The sequence below is a fragment of the Setaria viridis genome, chromosome 9, assembly GCF_005286985.2.
Source record: "Setaria viridis chromosome 9, Setaria_viridis_v4.0, whole genome shotgun sequence".
NCBI lineage: Eukaryota > Viridiplantae > Streptophyta > Magnoliopsida > Poales > Poaceae > Setaria > Setaria viridis.
Window position 1 is genome coordinate 49,877,183 of NC_048271.2, and position 24,311 is coordinate 49,901,493.

Genomic DNA, 24,311 nt, shown 5'->3' on the forward strand with positions numbered 1-24,311 from the left:
AGCGTGACGCGAGCAAGGGAAGCGAAGATAGAGCGTTTCCATGGAGAAGAAGCAGAGGAAGCACCCAAGGTCCAGGAGCTTCACAAGTGTCGGGCTAGCCTCCTTCTTCCGTTTGATCGTCGCATCCTTCTCCTCCACCTTCCCGTCCCGCGGCAGGTCCTCCTTCAACCACCGCAACGCCTTCTCGGGGCCCATCGTCTCCATCGTCCCGCCGGAGGCCTGCGGCGGAAGCAGGAGGAAGCCACGATCGGGGTACCGGATGCCTGAGCCGTCCTCACCCAAGGTGTCCTCACAGTGGGGCGGGCGGGCGCGCGGGAGTGGCCGAGGCCAACGGCGAGGCGAGGGCTGGCGGCGGGGCAGGTGCCGAGGAGGGCAGGGACCAGCAGCAGGGCAGGTACGGCGAAGGATTGGATCAGATCGGGACGGGTGGGGTTGGAGGGAGGGACGGGGCATTAGTGCGAGGCAGATCCTATCTAAAATCTCCTTTAGTCCCTTTTTGAGCAACCTCTTGTGGACTAAAGGACTAAAGTTTAGGGACTAAACTTTAACCTCTTTTAGTCACCATGTTTAGTAGTTTTGGAACTAAAAGGGACTGAAACTTCAGTCCCTAAAATTTAGCCGCCCCAAACCAAACAAACAGAGCCTAATTAAACCAACAGAGTATTCCGCACATAAAACAAGCATGAGTTCTCCAATATCTGCGACTAGCTTAGCTGCTTACGTTACGTGTCTCATTCATACATGCATACAAGCTTTGCCAGGCACCTCCAATTGCATCCCGATCAGAACAGCAAACATTACTCAGCACAATTTCATTTCTTTTTTTTTCCAGCACACCCCCAATTGCATGCTCAAACCAACTCAAGCCATCAATCCTGAATGCGTCCAGCTCGAGAAGAACCACCTGTTCCGTTCAGGTACAAGTGGATTTGTTTCATTCTCGTTCAGCTGTGGGGTATAGCAATAACAATAATCATGGTTGGCATTGAACTGGGAGCATTCTATCCCATTCGTAGCCTTTTATATATATATATTTATTCTAGAGCCTGTTGTTGCAGTGTGTGGGTGTCCGTTCATAGAGAAGGAAAGCAAAATATCAACCAGCAACCTGTACTCTGCTCCATCGGCTATCATCGTTGTCGATCCGGTGAATGTAGCTGTACTGATTTTCTCTGATGTAAGTCACCGCAGACCATATTCCTCGAACAAGAAGGATGCTTGCAAACACCATGCTTCCAAATGTGCAGACCACCTGCGAACACAAAATTTGAACCTGTTTTACTGAAAGGAACATATGAAATCTGCAACATGCGTCAATGCAATAGAACGTAGGGCCTTTTATCATGCCATGTGCTCCTCAAAGTACCATATTCTAGTGATGTATCCACCGAAAAAATTGTAGATATTCTCTAAGCAGACAATCAAATTCATGGACTTGCCATCTTGCCAACAATCAAACTTATTTTGAGAGGTCCAAGAAACAAACTGAACATGACATTTGTTTACTATATAAAGTATTTCTTTTAGAATTATATTTAAAGCACTGAGAGGCATATGACAAGAACATTGTATGGGCTCCCCATTTAATTGCAGTCATGGGGAATTTCCAAAAAGCTGACTGATGTGAGCCTTATTAATGTCTCAAACACAAATCTGGACACATGCTGATGAATGTCGATGCTGGACATTTGCCTGACCTGATACCAGGCAGTTGTGACCCTACCCTAATTGAGTAATTGGGGTGTTTATTGCACGGATCAACCGCTACTTGATCTCAGTTGGGGAAGACCAAGTAAACTGGGTTATTGTGAACAAAATTATTGGCCAGTACTGGTAACCAAGAATATAACATGAATGACATATGTTGCCTTCAATACGGACTGGACAACAAACTACTTAAATCCGCACTATAATTCTTAAGCTTGTCTTCATCCTTCATGATATATTTTTTCTGATTCTTGCCAATGTTTTTGTCAGCTAGTACAACCACAAGTTAATCCTAGCTTACATTCAACACAGCCATTTCACCTGCTGCGTCAATTTACAAGAACTGAAAATTATTCCTGGCTGAAGCCCAAATGCGGTTCAATTAACTCCAGCTCAACAAATCTGATTGGTATTCTGTGCCAAGGCAGTAGTAAACAAGCCCGAAAACTGGAGCCGGATGGAAACTTAATTTAGTTAGTTTTTACAGTTACAGGTCTGGCAACCTCACAGTACCAGGCTTGGGCAGCAGAATTTTAGCGAGAATCAAATGGGGGCTTCCTGGCCCAGCACAAAAGATACTCAGGTTTTTAAAGGCATAGTTACAAGCCCGTTTAAAAGGATCGTAAGGAAGGGCCTACTTAGACAATTACAAGGCTGTAGGGGGGCTTGATTGCACAAGGTCAAGTACTCAAATTGCAGATGGGCTTCAATTAACAACATTGCCCAAAAAGTGGTCGTGTGAACATTTGATTGCAGGTGGGTTGATACTTGCTGTTTTGATTGTGAACTGATAATTGCTACTGGCGAAATAAATGATAAGCACTGATAAAAAAAGGATCCGCACAGACAAAAAGGCTCTCAGGGGACCTGTAATCTGCACTGATGCACTCAGTTTATAGCAGAAAGAATAAAACTAGCTAGAAAGTAAAAGGGGTTCAAAGTTGAAAAATACTAGATGCAGAGTGCCAGGGCGGCTTATCAAACAGTAGTACAGTACGAACATGCGCCCTAAAAAAACAGTACAAACATGCACCATACTGAAATAATCCCCATTCACATAATGCTATCAATTTCATTAGTATGATCAATACTTCAATTGCATATGTCGTAATCCCAAACTCACATCTGGAAACAGGTTTTTCACCATATCTTACCACTCAGATAATTACAGTTTACGTTTCTGACCTATACACATCCTGCCTGTGGCAAACTGGAATCCAGCCCTGAGTTATCAGGTGCCACGTAGCCATCCTAGCATGTTCATCTAGAGGTTGGCTGATACACTATCATGCTGTAAAGGTCTCAGCCTAGCATAATCATCCTAGCAGTGCATGCTTCTACAGTTCTACTTTGGCTAGTTCTACTTAATTATCTTGTGTCCTATGCATTGTCTCTACTAGAGCTTGTGCCCTATCCCAGCGGTGCATTGTCTGTACTTTTTTTATCTCAAAACCTTTGCCATTCAGTAAGCCTATGCACTTCTTTATACTCTTCCTTTTTGAACCTATTTTCTCTTTTGCTGAAGAACTAAGTAATCCACTGGTTTAAGGGAAATACATATCCAACTAATTGAGCATTACGTAAACAACACTAACGATGTGAAAGCCCAAGTAATGTTCCAAACATCAATTCACAATTTTAAAATCAAACTAACCAACGGCCAAATTTAAACGAATTCTCCAAGCAGGATGCAAATGATGCCTCATAAACATGAACTAGGTACTTGATCCCTGAACCGACATGCCCTTCAGAAGAACAAACCACACTGCTATCCACGCTTAAAACACAACACATCACCGATGGCGTGAGCATTAGACGAGCATTGATCAAGTGATGCACATAATTGGTATGAAGCAGGCCATCAAACAGCTTAGCATATGAATGAGTTGCTCACCTCGAGAAGACCCTTCAGGATCCATAAGAATGTGAGGACGAGCACGCCATTTACCGAGAACTTTACCTGCACACGCACAAACAGCACCAGATCAGGGCCCAATAACGAGATCATCATTCCTCTGTGTCGCCAATTTGCAACTGAAAGCTGAAATCGAGTAGAGTGGAACGGACCAGCTCGGCTGGGACTGAAGGCGGCAGCACGGACCTGGCGGCGCGGCGCGCCCGGCGGGAGGCCTTCCTGAACACGGAGTGCAGGAATCGGGCCAGTAGGTCCAGGCTGCGGTCCTCGTCTTCGTCGTCGTCCTCCTCCGCGTCGTCTTCGTCCTCCCCGCCGCCTTCCCGGTAGGAAGCGGTGGCGCCCGAGAGATCGCCGACCCAGGGGCGGGCGTCCGGGACGACGACGACGGCGTCGGGGTGTCGGCGCCGAGCGGCGCGGAGGAGGCGAGTCGTAGGGGAGAGGCGCAGGTGGCGGGGGGATGCGGACGGGGAGGGGTGGAAGCGGTGGGGGGAGGCTGGGGCGGGGAGGAGAGGGGGAAGGAGGGAGGTCGAGGTCGAGGTCGCCATGGGAGCGGGGAGGCTGCGACTGCGAGCTGGTTGGTGGTGGTGGTGGCTTCGTCCCCACCTTTTCTTATCGGTATTACATTTTCTTTCGATTTTACTGTAAGAAAGAAACGAGTTTGTTTCTTCTAACATTGTCCAAAAATGCTGTTCGTCCATGGAAATATTTATTTTATTAAAATGTGTTAGATTTGAAAGATTCGGTTAAGAGAAAAAAAAATTCAAGCAGAGAAATTAAATCTTCGAAATTGAGAAATCAGAAGTTCCAGAAAATCACAAGGATCTTTCGTCATTTCGCATACTCTTTTTTCCACGACAACAATAGATCGTTAAATTTCATAAAAGAGAATGATTTGGATATAGAAAAATCCAACGACAAATGACATAGTCACTTTATTGATCAGGTCGTTTTGGCATATTTAGATTGATAACTTTTACTATGTATTTAAATATAGTATATATCTAGATAGATAGCAAAACCTATAAACTTAGAAATGCTAAAAGTACCTGCAATTTGGGATGGAAGGAGTAGAGAGTTATCAACCCCCTTTACTACTCCCTCCGTATGACGATTTATCCTAAATTGATTTTCATTAACAAATTAAGTTTATAAAAATATATATTAACATTTAAAATTGTAGAATAAAAGCATGCTCAGCACGAAATTCAAGGTGAATTAAAAAATAATTTGATGTAGATATTGATGTATATTTTCAATAAACTTGACGAAGTAAAAAGTATGTGACTTAGAACAAAACTAGATATCTTATATTTCAAAATAGAGGGAACAATCTAAGTAGATCAGCTCAGGTTCACAACTTTTATATACGGATAAAAACATTATAAAATGAAAGGAATATTAGGATTTTAATTTAAAAAACCAGACTAGACATCTCGCCGTAAATATGGGAGAACATACGTAGAAGTGCAATGCTATTGTTAATGAAACTTAGTTTTTATCGTACTCTAAACTACCGCCGCAATTTATATTTTATGATACATGCAGTTAAACATATTAAGCTTTACCTGCTATTACAAGCAAATAACTAGGTGGAACCACACGCCATCAAACCACTATCCAGCTACGTCACAAATTCCAGGGCTCCAGGCCAACATAGTACATTATCCTTTTGACCAGATCACAAACTTTTCACCCCTTTGATTAGTCAACTGTACATGAACATGATGGGTGGACACCAGAATCCTTCTCATCGAAGACCAAAGTTCACTAGATCATCCCAAGAGATGCCGTGCCACCGTTTCAACTTGCAAAAGCTTCCCGATAGCAGCCCAACAAACTTTCAGATGTGGTCATGTGGACTTGTTACTCCACTTTCATCGAATCTGCAACATCAAAATGGACCTTGAGAAATCTCACAAAGTTGAACGCTGCTGCAGGAGAAATGCAAAACATAGAAATGCAGGAGAAGCTAAAAAAGCACGAGAATTCTAAGGTACCAGCACCAACGTCAGAAGCGAAAGCATCTGGAGCAACGGTGCGAAGTTCCTCGTCCCAGTTCACTCCTCTCTGCCATGGGAGAAAATACTACTAATTGATGTTGGTTGTTACAAGGCACTTGAAGCTGCTCAAGGGCGTCCAATACAAACCTGAGGAAATGTAGGTAGCTGAAGTAACTGCTGAACCGGTCTAGCCACATGAACATTTGCTGGATTTGGGCTCACCCCGCATGGTTCTGGACGCAAGAAACCTTGCTGAGATGCCCTGAACAGATTCAGATGCACACTGCTCATTTGCAGACTGTATCCCGGAAATGCAGCACAAGCATCTTGTGAGCAAAGGATCTACAATGACAAGGATTAATGAAGGATCAACCTATGGGCTATGAGAATGGTAAACCAAGATATGTTCTTTGCCCCCAGAGTTGGACTTTGCAATCTTACATCTTGCAGATCGAAATCGCAGTTCATCTCGGGACTGATAGCTGAAAGCTTCATTGAAAGGAACTGAAAACCAACACAAACATGGACACAAAGCTTCAGTTGTTGGCCAAAACAAGTCTTGACAAAACTTTCAAATAGAAGTTTTACTACACTTACCTCAACCTGCCGCTGCAGAGATTGTACATAATTTATGATTTCATCAAGCATCATGGCCTTGCCTGTAATCTACATCATCATAAGCAACACGTTCCCATTGGTTAGAGGCTTAGAGCGCACCGTCATCACATCAATATGAGCATTATCGTGTGCTTGATGGCATTCATACCTTGTTACAACCTGGGACGAGGTCTTGAAGAAGCTTCATCCTTTCATTTATCTTTTCCCTTCGAAACTGCATTTCGAATGGACAAACTACGATAAGCAAGAGACTAGAGCATTGCAAGATCATTGATCATGTTGCCCAGCGATAAAAATTACTCTTTCTGCAAGGCTGTGGCTATTGGTGGCTTGGCCGCGCTTTGCCCGGACATGCACATAGTCCTCTCTGTTGGTTCCAGCATCAGTTGCCTTCTCATCAGCACACTGCATGCTGACTTTTCGCTGCAACAATGCACCGGTTTCATCCTGCAGTAATACAATACAAGTACATAGAATGAAATACATTCTTAAAAAGAGAGGACTGAAATACAGCACAACTGATGAGACAAAGCAGTGATAGCTTCTAGCTTCCTTACTAGAGAATGTAGTGATGAACTGTCCTCTCCAGAACCCTTCCTTTTAGCACCCTTTAAACACTTGCCTGTGTTCATATTTCTACTTAGCTGAGTATCTGGGAAGAGTCGGGAACATGAAATTTTTTTAGTCAGAAGCTTCACAGATCAACAGCAACTATTCCTGAAAAACTGAACTAAGAAGAAATATACCCCCAGCAGAATTGTAAAGCTGAACCCCCTCTTGCATGCCTACATTGTTCATTGGAAAGATGATAGGCTCATCAAAATCCATGGTATGCTCTAGTGAAGCAAGCAGGTTAGTTCCGACTGCGAAGCACAGGTTTTCCTCTCTTTCAGGATCGGTGCAGGGAGGGGAATACATCTGCCAAGAAACAATGATTGATCTTGTCATTTTCCAAACTGAGGAGGTAGCTCTATGCATGTAGCAAACTGAAGGTACATATGCCACGAACTTATGTACTACTGAAGAAATGGAGTCACCAACCTGCGTTTGATACTTGAACTCAGTGCGATGTTCCAATCATTTTTGGGAATACCCGATAACCTTCTAACTTGCCAGGTTTGCCAACTGAAGGAGCTTTACTTAAAGGGTGGAGTAGATCGGGAGCTGGACACAGTCAATTCCTTGCAAGGCTCAACAAGGAACAACTAACCCTTGCAGCCTTACATAAAGATTGTCCAAAGTGAAAAGGCTAAGTAAGCCTGATGCCATAGACAAACGCAAGGGCAAAAGCGGAAACCAAGCCCTGGAATAGAATTGCTGGTACTAGTACTACTAACAACCATGCACCAGCTGGATCACATCCAGAGATCAGAATAAAGAGAGCTCTGAATGAAGATCGCTTACAGTTGGTGCTGCAAACTGAAGACCTAGTGACCAACCCAAGGATCAGATGCTACTGTCATCCAGTGTATGTATGGGCCTGCCCAGAATAAGGTTAATTATTAGGCAATGAACAGGGCCCATCTAAGTTTAAACCCTCTTAACATGCCACTATTAAAGTTCTGTCCTCCGGATTTTCATTCCAACTCAACTAATGGGCCTAAAGTTTGAGAAAGTAATTAATTTTCACCACAAGGATAGAACTCTTCAAGGATGGACCAGTTCTTAGCATAAGAAGGTGAAATAGACTCCACAATTCAGCATATCATAGATACTGAATGCAAAATCAAGTTCCTGTAACTAATGATTGGGCATAGATTTGAAGTTCAATTTTTCATTGTTTTTCTCATTTTGATAGGTGCAATGCCGAAACAAAGTTAGCTAGTTGCCAGCTTGCACACACACCGCCACACTCAGATGGAAATGTGAGAATTCAGAAGCCGTAGAATCAGATCCAGAGAACAAGAAAGAGGGCAACAGCTAAGAAAGTGTGACCTTCAAATCACAAGGAGAACCGCGGAAGCAAATTAGGGTCTATGATGGAGAAAAGCCAAAAAGTTAGATGTTTGTATTCCTGTGGCCAAGGTAGGGGATTCCTCAAAACGCAACAGTCCGTACTGACCCTCCAAACATCCAAATTCCATGCCAGAACTATAAATTATAGATTTAAATAGATTATACGTTTTCATTAGTTCACATCCTGTTCTATAGCATGACGATGTAAGAGTCAACAGGTGATTAGAAGCTAAGTTCGACCAAGATGGAAGGGCAAAGAAACGCTGGGACTTAACCCTTAAGCAAAGATCGAGCAAAATGCTTGCTGAAGGGTCTAAACACTCCGATGAAGAGTAGAAATCGTCCGAAAGAAGGCCAATGCCATTTAATGAGTTAATAGTTCTCTTGCCCGTAATTCATCCAAAAGAGAGGGAGGGAGGGAGAGAAACGCCCATGTACTGTTCAAAGAGACAGAATGCTCACGAAGGGATGGAAGCAATATAATGCCGTCTTCAAAGAAAGCATCATACTGCAGTACTTCTAAAGACTAATAATATATAAAGTAAAGTACTTGTCCTAAATACAAAACTATTTGCAAAGAGCATGACACAGTATATATTAGTACCAACGATACAGAAAGTTTTGTTATTACCAGCACGGAGGTTAGAACTGCTGCCCCCTGTTCCTCCTCTTTCGATCAGATGTTCCGCTGTTCCTCACCAGCCCCTTTGCTAGAGTGAATAGTGTTCACCTTGTAGTGGCACGCAGACATGCGGCTCAGTGGCTACGACTGAAAACAATGAATGGCTGGAGACCCCACTGTAGTCTCCAGTTCTCCACCAACCTCTCACAGCTTTTTTAATTATATTTTACACCCCAGTATAAACATAGTAGCAGGCACAGAAGTATGTCCCTTGGTGTAGAAGACAAGTCACCACAAGATTATCCATCCACACTGGCTTAAGAATCACACTGTATTTACCAACAAGCATTCAAGCACCACCTGTTAGTATATTTGCAAAATGCACATTGACATACTGTTGGTAGATAACGGGACGGCACAGGCAAAGCTGAGGGGACCTTTCCAAGTGTCCATGTAACAAGCAGTCCATCAGTGTACTGTTTCACTTGAAGGCCTTTCAGAATCCGGTGCCCATTGCTGCCACCTGCTTCAGCTGCCAGAATTATTATCGAGCAATAGTGGAGAGAGGAAGCTGGTAGGGGGCTGGACACCGAATAATACAGTCAAAGTGAAGAACTGCATGCAGCAGGGGCATCCTGCCTGCCAGAGGTAGAGGTGTATCGTCACCGAATTGGAATTGATTCTCACTGTCCGGAAACCTGTAGAGGTTTGTTGGCGCTTGTGCAGCACCGTGCAGCTTCCATCGTACTCTTGTTCCCAAGGTAATCCCAGTTCAAGGGAATAGAGATTCTGCCTTGTTGCAATCATCTTCCGTTGTTTCAAGACCAACATATGCTGATAAATCAAAACACATCAGGAACATATTTCTATTTTATGTCAAAAGGACATGCAGAAGTATTGTATTTGTACTTTACACAAGATTATAGAAGTGACGAGTGAAATAGTATACGGATCCAAATGGTTCAGATCAGGGGCGGACCCATGTTGACACTAGTGAGGGCACAGGCCCTCACTCAAAATTTTCACATCAAGGTAAAAGATAAATTTCTACCATGTTCAAGCTTCATCATCTGGAAGTTTCTTAAGCTGTGCCCTCTCTCAATTTTCGCCTTGGGTCCACCCCTGGTTCAGATTTAGCACTGCAACACAGAACACTTCTCCATAAAGCAGCAGAAGCTGATCAAACTTTCATTTGTACTTCAGGCATCACATATTCATTTCACAAACGATAGAAGGTACAGTAGACAAACGATAAATTATTCATACAGGTAATGATCTAGCACCGACGTAAGTACGTAACACCCGACTACTTTTGTAAAGCAGCCACACCTAGTGCAACTGCTACTGCATAAAGCATATCACCAACCACAAGTTAACCTAGAACCGAAGTTCAGATCAACAATCATAGCAAAGGGATTTCGTGGCAGTAAAACACTTACTTACCCCATCTGGATTTATTAACTCTTTGCTCCCATGCCGTCCCCAGTCCCAATCTTTTCAGTGCACCAAACCACAAGCAAAGAGTTCATCTCACAGAAAGTTGAAGCCTTTCTCGGGCTCCGAGACGCCCCGTACAGCTCTGATTTTAGTACTGTAACAGTGGCTCACAGTCCCAGTCCAAAGACAGGTGATCAGAAAGCTAAATCTCATGACAGATATTTCATGGTTTAATAACATAATATCAAATAATAAATGGGGCCAATAGTCAATAGAACATGTGTAAACAAGATGCACGCGTACACCAAAAAAGTGATCTTTCTTCCTGTGGTCAATATAAAGTTCACCTTAAAGAAATTTTGCAATCTTTGGTCCCCCAGCTCCAAGCCACCAATGGTGGAGGGTGATCTCTCTATAGTTCATTCAATCCATCATAGGCCATAGAAAGCAACATGGTACAGAGGCGTCAGGCAAAAAATGCTTTACAAGTTCAGCAAATTATGATCATCCCACGCTATGCCCAGTCTGATATGACTGAATTGCGTAATGAAAATGATCGAGCCAGAACTGGGAAGCACCTCAAAGTTCAGATTAAATATACACACTCTGGGAAATGTGGATGATTCAAGAAAGCATCAAAGTGAAGATTCTGCTCAAATGAATACATAAGATCAGATCCAGAACTATCAATCTCTCAAACATTATAGAAATGTATTATCAACTTTCTGAATCGTCCAGGTCAGAACCATGAGGAGAATAAGGACATGGATACTACAGTCTCAATAAAGAGGCCAGTTAAATGCAACATCATGGATATTCCATCATAAACATGCAATCGGCGACCCAGAAAATATGTAAATAAATATGTAAATGAGGACTCACAAGAAACTAAACTAAGAGCTATAATAATACTACTGAAGGTAACACATTTACTCATAATTTCTAGCAAGAAAAGAGAACCGCCCAGTGCTTGCAAAAATCACCTAGGAAAGCAGCGAAAATGTAACAACAGTGAGTTATGCATCACACATACTTAACAAAAAATAAATATGCTTTACAACTTCTTACGGTTATATTTGGTTTTGGTCAGAGTATTGCACAAAAACACACATGATCAAAACTCACGAGCATTAGAGTTCTCTGTCAGATAAACTTGTAGGCATGTGCTATGTGGAGATGGGCCTACACCAGGGGCACCAAAAAGGTCCAGCACGGCATAAGCCATTTACATATGTGCTTGCCCTTAGCTTTTCCATTAAGGTAGGTGATAAGTATGTTAGGATTAAGATTTGGCTTCTAGGAGTTTGTTTCATCCGGCCACCTCAGCATTAAGACAGGTGCATTCATGAATCACTAAAGAAGTTACCTCCTCTCTATCTCTCTGCTTTCTCAATCCACCACCGCTACGTGGAGATGAGATTTGCACCTTAACCTCCTGTGAGCAATTCAACCCCGCCACACAACAGCAGGCCAGATCGATCATTGTTGTTAAATCAACATCACTCAGGTACAAAATTTTATAGGCTTATAGCCTCAACTAGTTACATAAACATAAATCTGTAGTACTACCTCCGTCCTTGAATATATAACATAAAAGTTCAGCAAAACTAATTTGCTTGTAATAAACGTCATATATTCGAGAACGTAGGGAGGATGTTGTATACATCCTAAACTATTCACATGTCCTTTTGTTTAAGGTTTTAGGTTTGAATGATTGCAATGATTCTCTCGGACATAGAAATTACAAAACAAAACAAAAAAACATCCATAAACCATCTAGCGGTACACATTACCAACAAAATAAACTAAAGTGTATCAGGTGTTCAGGTTGTAAACAAGAAGGTGATTTGACATTAGAAATATTCACTGTTTCAAGAAAAACAAAAGGGGACCAATTTGGTACATGTTTCCATTATTTCATACAACTCTAGATTATTTTGTTTAACAATCCCTTCAATAGATTGATGAAATAATACTATAATAGCAGGACCTGATTATCCAATTTATCACCGAACTAATGAAAGTAGCCTGTATATATATTGACACCATGGTATATGTGGAGAATATAAATGAGGTGTACAATTAAGCTATCATTGTTATAGACTGCACATTCAATGCCAATAAATTAAAGCAGCACACTGAAGTTTGAGCTATTATTATCTTACATCTCTCTATATATTAACCAATATCTAGAAAAACTCATCTGAGAATAGAACAAGGGTACTTTATTACTAGGGCAGGGATTACATTGGTATCATAAAAAACAGAAAAGACAGGATCTAAGATACTAAGGCAATATAAGGATAAGAGTGCTCTGCAAATGCATAGGATGAGGGTGAGAGTGCTTTGCAAAAGCATAAGCGTGCAACTTGGAGATATGAACAAGACGGTCTATCCGTCTACACACCGCTTCTTACAAAATACTTTTAGCATACAAGTAAAACCCGAAATGGCTTCAAAGGAAGTTATGGCGGTGGCCATCAAGAATGCAGTTTGGCACGATGTTCCTTCGTTGATTTCCAAAGTTACGCCCAACAGAACCCTGATTCCCAATAAACGGTAGCCTGTCTGAGTCCCCACCGATCAATGGCAGCCTAAGTGGGTGGCTGTAAGGATTGTTTCCCCAGCCATAGTTCCAAAAGGTTGGATGGGGCCTCTTCTGCCGCTTCTTATTGGCCTGCCATGCTTCTGCAAATATGGCCTTCGCGCTCATGGACCCTCTAGGACCCTCACCAGAATTTCTGAACTGTACAAACTTCTTCCAAAGACTATCATCTGCTGCAAGGTTTCTCATTTCCTTGCAAGTGCACTCAACCCTTGCAAGATCGTCCCCAGGTAAAAGATCCAAGACCTTACTCTTCAGATCAGCAGGCAGAGCCATCAAGCATGGGGGCAAGCGCAAACCATTCAGCTGGCATAAAGATATCATCAGTGGCAGGCACATCTCATCCTTCAGCACTGTCCACAGATCAAGAATCCCCCTCTCCTGCACTGCACTCAGCTGATCACTATCCAGATACAGCAAAGGCTCAAGCCTTGGCAGCTCCAAGCACAATCGGCGCACCTCAGACTGCGCCCCAGGCACATAACCATATACTATCACGAAATTTGGCATCAAGGAGAAGTTAAGCACTGCCACCTTCCCCTCCTCGGCCACATGTAACATCGGTGAAAGCTCCGGTATGGTATACTTGACGGCCAGTGGCTTCGAAGCAACTGGCGGCCAGTCCGGTGGCAGAGAGAGGCGTGACCCCATCGGATTAGTGATGTGGAAGCCGAACTCAAGCAGAGCTGCATGTAGGGCTGCAACCAGACGACCTCCAGCGGTTCCCTCTGCGCCAACGACGTTCCCCATCTCCCGCTTGAGATCCCTAAGCACAAAACTCGACCAGCCCTTCGTGGCATCGACGGTCTCCGCCATCACCACATCCGCAGGACTGGATGCGGCTGGAACGCTAGGGTTCACGACCACAGCTCGCGCCTGCAGCGAGGAGCCTCCGGTGCTGGGCTTCTCTGATCCTTTGCCGCCGTCGACAGCCATCGCGGTCGGAACGGAGCCAGAACCCGGGCTAGGGTTCCGGGGCAGGGCCTGAGCCGGCGGCGCGAGGGCTGTGAGAGGAGACAGGGCGAAGAAGACGAGGTCGCCGGACGCGAGGCCGAGGGCGGGGAGCGTGGCGGCGGGGTCGGGCGAGACAAGCTCCTCGCTGCGGTTGAGGGAGAGGCGCACGGACTCGGCGGGGACGGGCAACGCGGAGAGCTTCGCGGCGAGGAGGGTCTTCACGTCGCCCAGCGTGGCCGTGGGCGGCAGATCCACGCGGTGGGTCTCGACGGCGGCGGCGCCGCCGCGCGCCTCCATAGACCGCAATCGGAGCTTCATGGTGAAGGGGATTTTTTGCGATTTGGAATTTTGGATGGATGAGGACAAACAATGACTCGATGAGTCGTCGCGGTGGCGCTGGCACTTGACTTGAGAAATGGTGCCGGTTGAGAGAACTGGTAGTGGGCCACGATGAAATTGGGGCGGTCTGCAGGCCCAGTTCGTGATGGGCTAGAGCTGGATCACAAATAGACCCACCTAGCGCGGTCTCTCTTGTGCCATCTACAGTACAGGCCCATCTAGCGCGGTGTCTCTTAAATATTTTTGCTAGGGCCACCTCAAAGTGCAAACTTCAAAGGTACCTTTTGGTGCCTTTCTCCACAAAAAAAAAACATTCTGATGAGGTAACCTGAAGAGAATAACAGACGATAATAAAAGACAATAACAGACCCAACACTAGACTATATAGACATGTTCAAGCTTAAACATGTATCACGGGTGATGAGGAAATGGATAGATTTTTTTCAAGAGAGCAGAAATAGATAGATGGATAAAAATGTGTAAACGTGGGAAGCACGAGAATAAGAAATTGTGGGCATTGCTATACCGATAAGTAACAAGTACACTATAAATGTTTCAATAGATAAAACAGAGAACCGTCTAGGGGCTTCAAGATTCATCTATGCCATAAATGTAGAATATTGCGGTCAAACGGTTACCCCGATTTACTCAAAGCCAAGACTGAAATTGTTACGGAGCCACGTGTTATTCTTTAGTCCAATTCAGAAAACCATGGCCTTGGCATTCAGGGTGTTTGGATGTCGCCCAACCAACTATTCATGGGCGAGCATTTGGATCGGCGGTGGAGAGGCGGAGATTGTGGCACCCTGACGCCAGTGTCCACGCGCGGTTGTATTCCGCATCCACACTTCGCGAAATCACGCGTGTAGGAATAAATCACAAGAAAAAAATAGCAAGCTGCTGTTTTGACGAAGATTGGGACGGCGCGCGTAGGCAGAAACCAGACGAGCTCTCATTCTCCTTAGAACTCCCAACCATAATCGTCGAGCTTCTTCCAAAGGTTACCACCCTCTGCTGCAAGATTCCTCGTTCCCTTGCACGTGCCCTCAACATTTGCAAGATCTTCGCGAGCAGTGCCATCAAGCAAGCATGGCGGCAAGCGCAAACTGTTCAGGTGAGCCTGGTGGGTCTGCCGGCCGAGTTCGTGATGGGCTACTCACAAAATGGGCCCTGCCATATGATGGTCTCTTAACGAGAGACCATCTCAAGGCCCAGCCAGACAACACTCCTCGCTCTAGCCTCTCAAAAAGGAAGACGGGGGGAAAAATTCCTGCTCGAGCTGGCAGGAAGAGAAAGTACCTGAATGACAGCGTGAGGCTTCTCACCGAGCTTGTGTTTGTCCGGCGTGGGGAGAACACTGATAGACGTGCGGTGACTGCGATGCGAGACACAAGAGATAGGATGATGAGCATCCACGAACCTGAGGTCTGAAGGACCTCGTTCCTTTCGAGCAGGCGAAAGCAGCTCTGATGAAAGCCGAAAGCGGTTGACCGAGGCCGACAGGGCTGCAACCGATACCGGTGGAGCCGAAGCCGAAGCCGACCCGTCCCTTTCACGAAAACGCGACGCTCCAACGACTACTCGCTCACTCGGTCACTCAGCTAGTCTCTGCGAACAGCAGCTGTGGCTGCGCGCGGCGTACGACGACACGCGTAGGGAACACTCACGAGGCCACGAGCAGGGTCAGGTGCATGCGTCCAAGTACATCGCTCTGGTTGGTGGCACCGCAACCTGCCTACCCCGTGACCGTCTCGCTGAAGATTAGGTCAGGGTCTGGCCCTCGATCGGCTTCCAACCATCTCTTCTGCACCGTCCTCGCCACGTTCTACTGGCACACTACTAGGGCGGAGGGTTGTTGCGTCGGCAGCCGCCTGCTGCAAACGGCGAGAGGCGGTGACGATGCACGTGAACTACTGAACTGTATGTAGAATGCACGGGTACACACAGGGCGCGGCAGAATGTACCCCCACCAGCGCTACGTGGTACTGCACATACAAGGCACGCTGGTGGGTGCACGCCGAGGTCGATCGATCGGCGGCCGCGGCCGCGGCCGGGCCGGCGAGGACTCCGCGCAAGACGACACGGGCGCCCTGCCGACTGCTCTCTGTCTGCCGAAGCCGAGCAGGCTCCCGCCCCCTGCAGCACTGCCAAGCCCGTTCCGCTTCCGCCGCAGCGAAGCCGCGCCGCGCCAGGACAGTCGCAGCGCGCGCCCTTTGTCGGCACCCACGCGTCGCCGAGCGCGCGGACCGCAACCGCCAAGCGCGACCCCTGGTACGGAGACGGCTGCTGCTACGCCGGCGCGCGCACACGCGCTCTCGCCTCGCATCGCGCAGCCATGCACATGCACGTTCCGTCCCCACCCCCGCCGCGCCGAGACGCGACACGGGACTGGTGCACTGGTGCTCGACCCCGCCCACCGCTGCGGCCTGCGTCGCATCGCATGCATGCGCCCGCCGGCCGGCCGACGGCTTCCTCCAACGCGCCTCGCGCGGGCGCGGGGTCCGCGTCCGGCCGGCTGCCTGACGGGGGCAGGCCGCCTGCGCGCCGGTTCCGGCGGGCACATGGGAGCATGGGACGGAGGAGCCAGCAGCACGGAGCACGGGCAGAGCGGCGAGTCCGCGCGGAGCCAGCGGGGCTCGCTACGCTCGCTAGCTCTAGCTGGCTGGGCGGTCGGTCGGGCGGCTGTGCTGTCGCATCTGGAGAGGCAAAAGCCAAGGGCTCGCGCGCGGCTGCGGGCGGCGGCGAGCGACCAACGCTTTCGCTGTGGACGCACTGTGCGCGACTGCGCGTAACCCTTCGGGGGTATGCGGACAATGTTGAGGGGTCAAACCCGTCGCTTCCGGTTCCCTGCTTTGTGCCGGCAAGTCGCTGGCCGCTCGGCGCATCAATGTTCCACGGCGGTAGTGCCGCCCGGCATCACACCACCACAACGGCCGGGAGAGCATTCAAAAGGAGCGTCCTTTAAACTGTGGAACCAACTGTGAGTTTTGACCATTTTTATCCACATTCACAAGGAGTACAGCAGACCTATTTGCTGGGCACTCTATCAGAAACGCACGTAGCAAAATCATGTTAAAGGCCACGAAATTCGACTGAACCAAAAAACTTAGCAAGATTTGCAATGGCAAACCACATCTACGGCACCGTCCTCAGTTCGTCAGGAGCCAACATGTTCGTCACAGGACATGCCATGATGACGCCGCAGGTTGGTTGGGACATGGAAGCATGCCACGGGAATCTCTCTCGGCTCCCTTTTGGAATGATTGGGGCCGGGATGCGGGCAGCCCTGCGGCAAAGCTCCCCTCGTATGGGAAGGGGGATGCTTATGATACTCATTGCCATCACGAACAAAGATGCCATGCCATGCAGAGAAAAGCGAAAAAGAACGTGAGGCAATCCGACCTGACCCCTCCCTGAGGCAGCGGTCAAAAGATCTTCCACTGTGTACATAGCCAAGCCAGCGACGACCCCACCGTGATCACAGAACAAACCTGCCTCTGCCTGCGAGTGACCGTACCAGCAAAGACGAGCCATCTCATTTCACGAACCCTTTTCCTTTTCCGTCCAAGTTGCAACAGCCTTGTTGTTTCATGTAACGTTCAAAAGTGAGCCATACTACATTCCAACCAATTTTCCCCAAAAGAAAGGCTCAAAAGAACGCTACCAGCAGCCTACCACCACTACTGAGATTGTGCATCAGCTGTAGACTAATTAAGGCCGATCTTCTACTGCATAGCACTACACCAATCAACATGGCAACTAACCAACCTTGCTACTGCAGCTAATTTAACTAACTTGGTGCTGCCAATCCTGCTTCAGTTTACAAAAACCAGCAATGGCGAGCAAGATTGGGCAGTTACTACTGAGCTCCATCTGGATCAGCTAGGCATCAGCCCAGGCGGCGAAGAAAGGGAGGTGGGAAACGACGTGCTGCGCTGTCGGCGCTGGCATAGGCATCCAGGGGCTCATGGAGGCCAGGCTCACGGCATTCTGCTGCTGCTTGCCGTATAGCATGGCCAGGCCCAGCCTCTCGGGGCTACCCTCCCTGGAGTTGCCTAGGCTTGTCACCAGTGATGAGGAGTTGGAGAAGTTGACGCCACCAGACTTGCCTTGAACGTCAAGGTGGTGATCATGGGCTACACACTCGACGTCAAGCCCAACGATGCCATGCAGTGAGGAGTTAGAGTCACTCATCATGCCCTTCTGGTGATCAACTGCTTCTGGGCAATGCACAGCTTCCTGGGAAGATCCATGGAGCACCATCCTGCAGTTGGCGCTTGGTTCCTCGGTAGGGTTGAGCTCCCTGCCACCAAGTTGTATCACAGGAACGCCGTTCGCCGCCTCGATCACCTTGACCTTGCGTGCTTCCTCCACAGGCAGCAGCGTGCTGCTCTCCAAGATCTTGTCGACATCGTATCTGGTTATGTCGAAGTTCGTCACCGCGTTCAAGCCGCGGAACTTGATGGCAGCTATGTCATAAGCCTCGGCTGCTTCTTCTTGAGTCGCTGCATGTTCAGCAAATGATGCAATAACGAACTTAGCTGTGAGTATGGCCTATGAAAAAACATTCATGTAGAAACTAATTTAGTTTGTGCATTGAAAAACCAAGATAGATCCTAATGTAAAGTGTGATTCCCGATCAGATTACTTTTATGCCGTGATAACATCATATTTTAGTTCAAGTGTTCAATGGAGCATTCAAAACAGTCAACAGGTTGCTTTGGTCAGAGGTCACAGCCTTAGGAAAAGTATAGAAAAGTATAACTATCTGAAAAAGCAAAGAATGATCAAGAAGAATGTGTGTGTACCCCACGGATTAAAGTTGATCGCAAAAGCAAAGCACAAAACCAGCGATTAGCAGTAAAAGTTTAAGTTCCAAGTCTATCTTCTCCGGTAAATGTACTTTGATGCGACAATTAGCATGGTACAGCAGTCGCACCACCAAAGGATTAGCACCAAAAGCTTCTTTTACTTGAGAGGCACATTACTTTGTAGAAGCATTTAGGCCCTACAAATCTACGGTCAAATAGAGATCTTTCTTACTGAAAGTGCCAAGGTATAGATCCTTGTTCCCAGCAACCCTGCCAATCCGAGACTGCCATCTTCCTTGCTGGTGATGCCTGTAATGCAATCAACATGAATATATTGGGATGGTTTCTACATGTGCTTTTGCTGTCTGCGCTAAGAAAGCAAAATGTGCTGGCAAATTCTGCCCAAACAAACCTTGTCACCCCTCGGTAGATGGAGGCACCTCTAGAAAACCCACTGCTTCTCCTGTGATCAGTAACAACTTCAGAAATGCAGGAAGGCAATTTGACTTATAATGCATGCAAAATAGTAAGCACTAACCTTCTCAAGTGCGCAACAAATTCTTGCCTTGTCATGTTTTTCATCTCCTCAAGCTCACCTTGATAGTTTTCTACCTGCCAAAGAAAGTGTGTATTACCTTATTACACAAATAAACATCAAACCTCCGGTTTTCTTGGATGAAACTTCAATATGAACACTTACGGGGAAATTGATATGAGTAGCTGGACCCCAGTATTTCAGAGCAGCAAGATCATAGGCCCTTGCAGCCTTGTCTTCAGTGTCATAACCACCTAATTCACAGAAAAGAAATCACATTTCATATTTCTGGAGCTGGGCGTAGCTGACCGGACAATGAAAGGCATGATCGGGTAAGAAATGTTTTGTTACCTAGATATACTGCAACCAATTGCATTTCAGTCATGACAAACCCCAGAACGACATTTCCAAAAGAAGAGGAATCAAAATGTCAGAAAGAGCTATAACTGCATAAATTTTGCTACATCATTTATTTTGGTTGTCTAGATTTCAACCTTGCCTTCCTTTCCTGGTCTGCCCATCCTTTCTGCAGCTGTTGTCCCAGAGGTGGGCTTCATACCTCCCAGTCCACCTGTGCCTGCTCCAGTGGATCAAACACAAAAAAAACCTTCATCATTCAATATATGAAGCGAGCGCAAAAAAATTAAATTGGTTGCCTAAAAACCAGGCTAAATAATGTGCTCCCAAACAAAAGAGAGGTGCCATAATAATCAGCAGAACTGCAGGGGCACCAGAAGGATCAGAGATCCCAGGCTTTAACATTGTGAAGTGGAACAAACAAATTAGGAACTGTTCTAATAAGATTAAGCATTATAACGATTTGGCGTCAAGCATGAGTTCCTGGCCTACTGAATTTTTAAACAAGGATAGCAGAGCATAACAGAAGTACAGCACAGCCACATCAATGCTGGAGGCTAACAAGGGCAGAACATGAGGCAAATACTCCAAATGAACCAGGAGTAAATTGATTTTCACAAGCCGAGCAATGTGCAAAAATCCGACCAAATGATCAATGCCGCAGAGGAGGAAACAACGTCAGAGTGTGCGCAGAAGAGTTGCGAAGCATACATATGACTCAGAACTAAAAGAGGCAAAGCATTGCCCGTACGAATCCTACTGACGAACAAACGCAACAAGAGATGACAGGAGGAAAAGCGGAGATCTTCGTAAGCAGCTTACCTGGTGACACCCCTGTACCGGGAGGTCCTCTGCCCAAACGTGTCGATGGACTTGCGGTGCACCGGCTGCTTGGTGCCTCCCTTGCCGGTGCCCCTCTTCCTCCCCACGCACTGCTCACCACCGCCATTACTGTGCCCCTGGGCAGCGGCCGCAGAAGCAGCAGCGGCTACAGCGACCATCTGCTGCTGCTGCGGAGCCGCGCTGACGCAGCTGCTGGACTGGGACCCGGGGCTCATCATCGACAGGCTCAGGGGGTGCATCTCCCCGTTGCTGTAGCAAGCGCCGTAGCTCGTCAGGAGGTAGTTCTTGGCCGCGGCCATGGCCTCGTCCATTGGCGCCGACTCTTCTTGCAGCATCTCGGCTTCTGTCAGCGGCTGGAAGGTGTAGGGGACGAGCTGGTGGTGCTGGTACTGGTGGTAATCCCTGCTTGCCACCTCTTCTTGGCCCTGCTGGTGGCTGTAGTATGTGGCCGTTTCTTGGCCACCGCCATTGCCACCACCCAAGAAGTCCTCCAGCTTCGGCGGGGACGATGGCATCGTGCCTACTCCATGCCAAGAAGACCAAAATGTTAGAGATACAGATAATACGATGTAAAGAGAGGGAGGGAGGAGAAGGGCAGTATAGTGACCTTCCATGTTGCAGAGGGAGCCGTCGGACCTGATGGGCAGGGCAGGCAAGTGGGAGTAGTAGACGCCGGCAGAACTGGTGCCATCGCCATACGCGCCGCCCACACAGTAGTAGCCCGGATAGGGCGTGGCCATGGACGAGAAGAGGAAGTTGGAAGTGGCAGCGGCGTTGTTACTGGAAGAGGAGATCGTGGTACTGGAAGGAGGTGGAGCTTGATGAGCAGGAGCGGGCTCAGAAGCGGAGGGCACCTCCAAGGCCGTGTGCGGTGAGAGGGAGAAGCCGAGCCAGTTGCTGCCACCACTGGCCATTTCTCCCATCGACCATGCAAACGCAAGCCCTCGTTGCTCTCGAGCCCTCTCCTTTCCTTTGTGCTGCGCTGCGCCTGCGCTTTGCTTCACTCGTATCGCTAACACTAGTCACTAGCCCAACGCTACCACCACGCTCATGTGAACTGATGAGAGGGACCCGGGTCGTGGAACCGAGCAAAAGGAATGAGGGGGGCCGAAGCAAATTGGTGGATAAGTACCACTCCTAATGCATCTGTAGGCATGTAAATAAGAAATATCTATGGCTTCCTCATACCTATCCGTTCCATAGGTTCTTAGGGATCTGTGACGGGAGACAGATGTTGCCGAGGAGGAGTGTGCGCGCTAGGGCTGCTACTGCTTGTGCACCCTTTATTGAGGCCAGGCCATTAGCCAAGTGCATGTTTGGTTCAGATTAGTCACTGTCACTTTAAGATACAAGTATTAAATATAAATTAAAAAGGTTAATTCATAATATGAATCTATTAAACCTAATTAGTCCATGATTTGATCATGTGATGCTACCGTAAATATGTGCTAATTATAGATTAATTAAACTTAAGGCCCTGTTTGGGTCCCTTCATTTTGAAGGAATTGGAATCTATTTAATGGAGTAGGCTAATTTATGTTGGGATGTGGCATTCCACAACTTTCCAAAGTTTAGATATAAGCCTATCTTAAATTCATGGGGTGGGAGATGGAAATTGATTCTATAGATTATGGTTATTAGAATGGAATTCAATTCTTATAGCACGCTCTTAGACTCGCTTCTCTATAGTAGAAGTGCAGCATATAAGTATCTCTCCCATATCACCAACTATAATATACAACTATATTCCACATACAATTATATTAGCTTAATTAATTTGTGTCTAAATTATGATTATTAGGATGGAATTCAATTCCAATGATCCAAACGGGGCCTAATAGATTTGTCTCTCGAAGTAGCCACAACTTATGTAATTAATTTTATAATTAGTTCACGGGTCCTTCTTAGCCTCCAAACAACGAATAAAAAACTAATTTATAGATTTAAACACCCCTCTAGTCCCATGCTGTCCGAAACTCACTCACACAAAACTACCCCTATAAGGATGCAAGAAATTGAATTGTGAGGTTGCCATGTATGGGATGGGGTGGCCAGCTATTGCCCTCTCCTCATCTCTCTCTATCCCCCCGCCGGTCTGCCATGCATGCTGCTCCTCCCTCCTAGATGTAGCTGGATGCCGCTCAGAGTGGCCGAAACAAGGCGGCTGCTGCCACAGACTTGATGGACGGACACGAGATAGAGAGAGAGAGAGACCGTGTGCCTACTGTATCTAACATACTCCTAGATTCAAAGCGCAGGACAGCTGCACTGCACGCAAAGCGCCAGTCACTTCGCAACAGTACCCGTCCACTGCGCCGCACTGCAGTGTTGCAAATGCCAACGAACCAACCCATGATAAAATCCCTAGTACCACCCCTGTAATACAGAGGAGCTCTGGTATCCAACCTCCCAAGTTAAATTTTAGCAAATCACCAGAAAGAAATTATGCTCCAAACTACTTTATATCTCGATATCTATCTCGCTAGCCATCCTTCCCTTTAGCAAGCCAATTTAGCTCGTCAAAATGTAAGTCCTACGTGTAGTAATTGACCGAACGAAGAGTACAAAATAAAGAGGCTGTTGTAGTACAAAATGGAGAGGTTGTTGGAGTAGATGGAGAGTGCAGATTTTTAGAGAGGAAACTAGCCGTTGAGATTTGAAAAGTGGGAAATGGATAGTCTGTTGGAACGAGGCAACTTAATATAGAGATAAATTTTTTTGCCAATTTAAATATTGGATAGAGAGTTCAAAATAAGTAGTACGTTGAAGATGCTCCGAGTGCTCCCTAAAACAAGCTGCTTAACCCCCGACCCGCACAGGATCGAGTCCAGAGAAGTGCCGGGCAAAACGACGCCCTCGCGCTGCAGATGATACCGACGCGTCGGCACGACAATCTCGTCCCCGGCGGTTTCAGGTTCAAGGATTGGCTGCGCCGGAAACTTGCATGCCCCAACGCAAGAAAGCGAGCTCCTGTCACGGCATCGGTTGCAGCCGCACTCCTGTTTTGTTTTCCTGGCCGGCCGGCCGGCCGGTCGGGGGACGTCGGTCAAACGAACACAGGCGAGGGCAAGGCAGCTCCTGCAGGCGGAGAAGGCCTGTGCTGTGTTGGCCGGTGTGTGCTGCGTGGGTCTTGATGGCCTGCCTTGCGTTCATATATGTTCCGGGAATGATGAGCAAGGGGCCCCAGCAAACCCCTGTGGCGTGATAAAAGCCAACCAGGGTGGCTTTTGCACAGCACAGGGCACGGCCCTCTCCTAACATTCTGATTCCATGCAGCTTTTGGTTAGGTTTTAGGAGGGAGATGCCGGAGATCAGAGCACGCAATTGCCAAAAAGAGGAAAGTGCATTTGTCTGGCTCTTTTTTCTTGTTACTATCAACTTCTTTTGGCAAGCGCACCTTTGGATTTGAAGTGAAATGTTAATCAGACGAACCATACGTTGATAACTGTTGCCAAGCAGGCTTAAGCTAGACAAACTTCATCCCTCTTGCGTGGAGTGAAATGCTTCTAAGAGAATTTTTTGGTGTATATTTGTCACTGAGAATTATTGCCAACCAAGCTTAAATTTTTCCTGGAAAATTACTTATATGCCACTAGGTAAAATTTAAATCCC

The 24,311-nt window shown here is 46.9% G+C and overlaps 3 protein-coding genes across 4 annotated transcripts; all 3 read right to left on the minus strand.

The window, feature by feature from the left end:
- Positions 1-785: 785 nt before the first annotated feature.
- On the minus strand, positions 786-4,182 carry LOC117837625 (uncharacterized). Its single transcript, XM_034717348.2, has 3 exons — positions 3,775-4,182; positions 3,602-3,667; positions 786-1,252 (listed from the first exon to the last, which is right to left on the minus strand). Exons 1-3 carry the CDS (start codon positions 4,165-4,167, stop codon positions 1,097-1,099), a joined length of 615 nt encoding a protein of 204 aa, XP_034573239.1. The 5' UTR covers positions 4,168-4,182; the 3' UTR covers positions 786-1,096.
- Positions 4,183-5,436: 1,254 nt separating this feature from the next.
- On the minus strand, positions 5,437-14,201 carry LOC117837623 (F-box protein SKIP22). Its single transcript, XM_072290550.1, has 10 exons — positions 12,714-14,201; positions 6,987-7,158; positions 6,798-6,892; positions 6,541-6,687; positions 6,389-6,454; positions 6,220-6,288; positions 6,064-6,126; positions 5,770-5,964; positions 5,620-5,689; positions 5,437-5,505 (listed from the first exon to the last, which is right to left on the minus strand). Exons 1-10 carry the CDS (start codon positions 14,130-14,132, stop codon positions 5,486-5,488), a joined length of 2,316 nt encoding a protein of 771 aa, XP_072146651.1. The 5' UTR covers positions 14,133-14,201; the 3' UTR covers positions 5,437-5,485.
- Positions 14,202-17,691: 3,490 nt separating this feature from the next.
- Positions 17,692-21,828, minus strand: LOC117835052 (AP2-like ethylene-responsive transcription factor CRL5). Of its 2 annotated transcripts, none has more exons than XM_034714400.2 (9): positions 21,307-21,828; positions 20,679-21,219; positions 19,994-20,079; positions 19,851-19,859; positions 19,665-19,753; positions 19,503-19,576; positions 19,377-19,427; positions 19,197-19,273; positions 17,692-18,658 (listed from the first exon to the last, which is right to left on the minus strand). In XM_034714400.2, the coding sequence occupies exons 1-9, from the start codon at positions 21,620-21,622 to the stop codon at positions 18,036-18,038; spliced, it is 1,866 nt and encodes a 621-aa protein (XP_034570291.1). In that variant the 5' UTR covers positions 21,623-21,828; the 3' UTR covers positions 17,692-18,035. The 2 variants fall into 2 exon arrangements, with proteins under 2 accessions (XP_034570291.1, XP_034570293.1); XM_034714402.2 differs by having other exon boundaries at positions 19,994-20,076; positions 21,307-21,826.
- Between the last annotated feature and the right edge of the window lie 2,483 nt (positions 21,829-24,311).